Consider the following 6,634-nt stretch of genomic DNA (forward strand, 5'->3'; position numbering starts at 1 on the left):
AGATTTTTGTATTAAGGGTATATAGGTAATTGAACTACCCATAGGGTACCCCTTATAAGATCATCCAAGATGAGACCATTGTCTTGTATGCCTAGAAAGATTTAGGTATGCCCAATTCCGAGGGTTCCTTCAAAAATACTCACGTGGACATAAACTGTATCACACTGCTATGAAGTTTCGGAAAACGCGGCAATAACAAGATATCGTTTCACACACTTCCACAAAAACACAGCACCCCGAATTAGAACAAAACCAGATAATACAAACAAAGTCCACTGGTTTCCCTTTACCGCCAAATAAATGATTGTCAAATACAGCCCTCTGAATTAGAACAAAACAAGATACTACTACGAAATCCACTGGTTTCAGAATCCCATTTGCTACGACAATTATAAATTATTATTTCAATATCTCTCCCTAGACATGAAATTTCAACTCTATTGAGAACAGAGAAAGAAAAAAAATCAAATCAGTTTGTTTTTGAGATATCCGTGTGAAAGTATCCCAAGATGTGCAGAGTAACAGAGAATCAAGGATTTTATCAAAGCGAAAGAGATAGATTGAAAATCAAAGCATTTTATCTCCGATTATCAGTTTCAAAAGTGAAGAAGAATCAATTACCAGAGTCATTAACATTACTGTATCTACCAAGAATTAATGAAAGTCCATTAGATATCAACGAAATAAAAATTAGATCAGACTCATCAGGATTTATAACACTTTATAGAATGAGATCTGAAGAAGAAAAAAAGAAAAGGATTATGATGATGAAAGCTGAAGAAGAAATTGAAGAAGAACAAGAAGTAATTTATGCTAGTAGAGAGAAAGTAAGAGTAAGTGAAGGAGTTAGATTTGAAGTTTACTCAAGAGAAGACAAGATTTTAAAAGGAGTTTACAGAAAAGATATATATGATGATTGGAAATTGGAAACTAAATGTGTTCTTGAAAATGATCCATCAGGGTTTAAGATTTCTGAAGCTGAGATATTTGTCAGTGGAGATGGAAATGTTTCGATTAATGAGAAAATTGAAATTGTGATTAAGAGAAGAAGAAAGAATAATAAGAGAAGGTGTTTCAAGGTTTTGGAAGAAATACCAGAAGATAGAGAAGAAGGGGAGGAGAAGGAGGAGAATGAATCTGATGGCTCTTGTTGCTGTTGCTGTGGTGGTGATGAGATGATTGGAAGTGATTCTGATGATGGAGATTTTTCAGAGAAAAGTGAGACTGATGATGAAGTAACTTGGGCTGTTGATGTTGGAATTTGGGTTATGTGCTTGGGTGTTGGATATTTGGTTTCTAAAGCGTCATCAAGAACCTTAAGAAGAAGAAGGATGATGTTCAGATAAACCAAAGGTTAAGCTCTGGTTTTCTTGAGATTCTTACTTGTAAAATTGAATTACTGTAGAAAAGAAATTGTATCTTGTGAGATTAATGAGAAGTTCGATTTGGCATATATTTCTTCCAAAGAGTTTTTCTGTTTCTATTGAATATAGATTACGTTATAATCCTCTGTATACGTATTCCCGCAAGTGTCTGAGTTAGACGAACAACAATATTCAAAGCCAATAGTCTTCAAAAACGAAAAAAAATCAATGGCAAACCCAATAGTTTTCTTTGACATGACAATCGGTGGGAAACCTGCCGGCCGTATCGTGATGGAACTGTTTGCCGATTGTGTACCTCGTACTGCTGAGAACTTCAGAGCACTTTGTACCGGAGAGAAAGGAGTTGGTAGGTGTGGAAAGCCATTACACTACAAGGGATCTATTATTCACAGAGTGATACTGGGAATGGTAGTGGTGGTGAATCAATCTACGGTGCTAGGTTTCCTGATGAGAACTTCGTGAAGAAGCATACTGGCCCTGGAATTTTATCCATGGCTAACCTTGGTCCTGATACTAATGGATCTCAGTTTATGATCTCTTTCGAAAGTCGTCCTTCACCGTATAACCCTTTTGGCAGGCATTTTTTTTTTGGATGGGAAACATGTTGTTTTTGGACAACTTGTTCAAGGTATGAATGTTCTTAAAGCTATTGAGAAGGTTGGAAATGCTCTTGGATATTTCTCTAAACAAATCCTTATTGCCGATTGTGGTCAGCCTTTAATTTTACTCAGGGTTTTAGTTTCAGGGTTTAAGATTAGATGGGGATCTCGATATTTTTAATTTATCTTATGTGTTCCGGTGTTAAAATGATGAACTATATTTTCTCTGCTGAATGGAAAAAGATTTTCTAAACTATAGCATTCACTGATATTCCTGAGTTACATTAAGATGGAAGATAAAATAAACATGAAAAATAAAGGAAAAAACAAAGCTGATTTCCTAGAAACAGAGATAGTTTTTGCACAGCCCTAATTAAGTGCCAAATGACAGATGCCAAGTCCTACAAAATCAGGCCTGACAACCCGGCTTGGCAAGGACCATGACCAACAACAACAACAGATGAGATGAAAGAAAGAAAAAAGACAGAAATTAATAAGCTAAAAATCAAACTCAGTTTTTTCAACTAATTACCTCAACTAGGTTCATCCTTGAAGTTTCTTCTTATCTTCTCCTCACGCACTTTACTTACATGGAAGGAATGGACGATGAATTTACAAACGCCGAACCAAGGAGATCATCACACAAGCTATTTCTGTCATGGGTCTTGTTAGTGTCAGCTCTTGGACTACTTGCTGTGCTACTATTAGATAGTGATCCAAATGTAGTTTTCTGGAGAACACCAGTTGGAGATGATCCCATCCTAGGGCTGGAATCCCAACCTACAGTCATTAGATTCAAGCCTGATGAGTTTTTACTATCTCCTGCATTGCTGTTTGTGTTGTTTAGTACTTCCCCAAGCGGCCCTCCCATGGAATTTTCCCAAGAGATTGGTATCCAGCTTGCCTGCCTGTGAGTTGGTTCATTTATAATGGTACCTACTCCTAAACCCATCTGAGTAGGATCGAACTCACGTGACAAACGCAGAGGAGAAAGAGCAAGTTTGTCATGGGTAGGTGAAGATGAGGCCGATGAGAAGTCTGAAGAAGGTACAGGGATTGAAATTGAGAGTTGGGTTCGATCTGATTGGATTTCTTCCATTTCAGGCCAGGACATGGCTGATCGATCTGACCGATTTTTGGGCCAATCATCCATGAAATGACGAAGGGGATGTTGGTCTTGGGGTTCTGGGTCATTAAGGTCAGCAGAAGAACCGAAGTAGGAGCTTCTCTCTGAAGGATTCAGCAGGGAATCAGTAGGAACAAAACCAAATTCAGATCGAGAAGATTCCTCGAATGGGTTGTGTTGTTTGGTAATGGAGAATAAGGAATCTTTGGATCTCATGTTCATGGTGGGTGATAACATAGAGAGGCCCTGCGACTCTTGCATTCGACTGCCCATATCTTTGTTCAGAAAGTTCCTGCAAGAGACCGTACAAAATTAAAACACTGACAGAGAAAGGAGCAGAAAAATAATGATACAGGCAGCAAACCCTGGTACCGTAGTGTTTATCACACAACATGCTGTGCTACTTTGTTTTGCTACCATTCTCGCAGAATTCAAGGGAAATACGGGTTTTATTACGCAAACCACTGTGGGTGTGAAGCTATAAATTGGCCTCAGCTATGGCCTCTGGGGGAATCCACACTGGTAGTAAATATAGTCAGGCAGGGCTGAAAGGGAACTCCTTGAAAAATATTTTCTTACTAGCACATCTTTAAAATACTCCAAACCATATCTGGCATAATTGACTATATGTATTGCTATTGCAGGGTATAAATATGCTAAATTAGGCTTTTTATCCAGCAGCATTGGTCATGCTCTAAGCTAGTTCCATCCAAGCTGTAAGATTGATGGTTTAACTAATGTAGGTCACTACTTTATATCCATAACTTGAAAGTAATCTCTAGCCAAGTAGGTTCTCTACATCAATCCTACACTATTGGAGAAAGAAACAAATAGGGAACAATGACAATCTAACAAACAATTCAATGTTCTCAAAAGGGGAATCTTGATGCAAAGAGTAGTCAGGTTCACCAAAGTGAAAAGGAAACAAAGTGGGTCTACTCTATCAAAAAGGAAATTAAGCCCAATTTTAAACATAAGGTTAATGTAAAAGAATTCAAGATCGGATAAGAAGTGACACTAAAAATATGTCATGAGGTAAAACCAAATTTACCTATTGATTTGGGTGTTCACAGAAGCATCAAGAGCACTTGCTTGCAAATTTTTGATTGGGTACTGTGCTATGCTAACGCCGTTGGAAGCAACACTATTGGCGACAACCGATGCTGATGAGGAACCCATCTGTATCGCCTTCGCGGTAGCGGGCCCCGAGCCGGCTTGGCCAGTAATCTGGCCTTCCACAGGCTTTCTTGAACGATGGCGGCCTCTGTTCATGTGCCGCTCGCAGTATTTCTGATCGGCAACAGCGTCCCTTGAGCACCGCCATTTCTTCCCGTCGGTTCGACGACATCTCCCTGGTTCAGGGTCAGTGTTGCTAGAGAAACCCATATGGAAAGACCCCCATCCCACTAAAAGAAAGAAAAGAAGATAAAAGTTTCAGAACAGGAAGAAAAAAAACAAAAATTAAATTAATGAAAAAGAAACAGTGTTCTGCACATCAAAAAGAAATTAGAGTTGGATAAACTTTTTACTAAACAGAAATTACTTTTTTAACAGTTGAAAACCATGAAATTACAGTGGATACTGTATAAAGCAAAGTTTCAGCTACATGCATTATTTCATTTCTCATAAAATTACAACCATTTCTAAAGATGAAACAAGTATCTAGATCTTAGAAGGCAAAAAAAATGTTTTCCTTTTCATCATAGATGTGAAAAAACTTACGAGTATTAGGTCTTATAGATCCACCAAAACCAGGAAAGCCAGTTAGATTTTGTGCTTTTCTAATGGGAATGAGGAGATTAGAAGGTATTGGTACATTTGCATTAATGTACTTATAGATCAGAGCTTGATGTTCTAACTCCATCCACTGATTTGGAGTAAATGGTCCCCTAACTCCAGATAAAACTCCATGCATGCCTGAACTGAAGCTCCCTGAAATCCACAGAAAAAAAAAAAAGAAAGCTGAGATTTCAAGAAAATAACAAAGGAATGTATCTGGCAAATGAAGCAAAAGCTATAACCTTTGTCTGCAACATTTAAGGAAGCTACAAAAATCATGAAAGCTTTACCTTTCACAGAAGAAGAAAACAATAAAACAAACAAACAGAAAGAAAAGAAAAAAAAAAGAGATGTTAAACCAATCAAACGAATTGGGTTCTGAAGTTCATTGTTACCACTGTTCATTGCAAAATCCCATCTCCCCAAAACAAAAACAAAAAAGAAGAAACTTTTCTTTGACAAGACTCAAAACCAAGATTGTTTTTTTTTTTGGTTTTTTTAATTTTACTTGGTGTTCTTGATAAGACCTGTCACACTTGAAACAGTTCCAAGAAATAATAGTATAAGATAAGAAAGACTCTGTTAAAACATAAAAGATGATCAGAAGAAACCCATTACTTCTTCAATTATCTTGAAATCTCTTTAATTAAAAAAGTAATAGAGTACTATCTTACTGCAGTTAATACCTGTAGTTCTAGGGATAGTAGATGAAGTGTGATGATAAGAGTAAGGCAATGTTGAGTTTTGCAAACTTCTCTCCATTAAACCACCATCATTATTATTATTAAGTAAAAAGGGATCAGATTTAGGAGAAGAAAAGCTCAACATCTGTGTTTGTGCCTGACCATTATCAGAGAATAATGAATTAGATCTTAGTGATGAACTATTATTCCTGTGTTGAAACAGCATTGTTTTTGAACCAGTATTACAGAAATCATCAGCTCTTGACATTTTCAAGCTTCTCCAATTATCTTCAGCTGACCCAGATCTTTCTTGCTTATTAAAACCAGATCCATATCCTTTCTGTCTAGTTTGATCAACATCTGATGAACCCAGAGAAGGAAACCCATTTATTTCAGAACTACCCATCATTCCATCAAAACCCGCAACCCCAAAATCCATTCCTGTAAAAACCAACCAACCGACCTACCTACCAAAAAACTAAAGATTGAATCATGGGTTTATCAGATGAAGATTCATGATTCAGAAGAGAAGTTGGAGTGAACATTTTAATGTCAGTATGAAAAAGTCTGTTAGAATGATTACGCTCAGTGTTGTTGAGCTTCAGTATGAAAAACCAGAATGGTTTTCTTATTTTTCTTTTTGCTTGTAGGGGGTGAGGAGATATTGATTTGAGCAAGAAAAAATAATTGAGAGAAAAAAAGAGTAGAGAGGAGTGAGTAGTACTAGTACTAGAGTAGAGACAAGAGATGGAGGGAGAGAGAGAAGTGTGTTTGTGTATATATTGAGATGAAAGTTGGTACTAAATACTCTACGCCTCAAGTATACTACCAAAAAATCTGTTTTTCTTTTCCTCCTTCAATTTATCTCTCACAATTCATAATAATAAAATATCCTAAATAGAATTTAGTTTTTTTTTAATAATTATATTAAGTTTGAAAAATAAAAATGTGAAATTCCTAAAGCAGACATGAACTTAACTAAGACTTGAATTACTCTCATTTTTCATATTTTTTCTTTACATACCTCTTTTAAGAAAAAAAAGTCGGCCAACAACTCAAAGA

General features: G+C 36.6%; 2 protein-coding genes across 2 annotated transcripts; one reads left to right on the forward strand and one right to left on the reverse strand.

The window, feature by feature from the left end:
• Positions 1-728: 728 nt before the first annotated feature.
• On the forward strand, positions 729-1,346 carry LOC113279985. Its single transcript, XM_026528615.1, has one exon. The coding sequence runs from the start codon at positions 729-731 to the stop codon at positions 1,344-1,346; it is 618 nt and encodes a 205-aa protein (XP_026384400.1).
• Positions 1,347-2,214: 868 nt separating this feature from the next.
• LOC113283531 (growth-regulating factor 1-like) lies at positions 2,215-6,313 on the reverse strand. The gene is made up of 4 exons (XM_026532827.1): positions 5,576-6,313; positions 4,833-5,042; positions 4,162-4,516; positions 2,215-3,402 (listed from the first exon to the last, which is right to left on the reverse strand). The coding sequence occupies exons 1-4, from the start codon at positions 6,009-6,011 to the stop codon at positions 2,571-2,573; spliced, it is 1,833 nt and encodes a 610-aa protein (XP_026388612.1). The 5' UTR covers positions 6,012-6,313; the 3' UTR covers positions 2,215-2,570.
• Between the last annotated feature and the right edge of the window lie 321 nt (positions 6,314-6,634).

This window comes from Papaver somniferum, chromosome 5 (assembly GCF_003573695.1).
Source record: "Papaver somniferum cultivar HN1 chromosome 5, ASM357369v1, whole genome shotgun sequence".
NCBI lineage: Eukaryota > Viridiplantae > Streptophyta > Magnoliopsida > Ranunculales > Papaveraceae > Papaver > Papaver somniferum.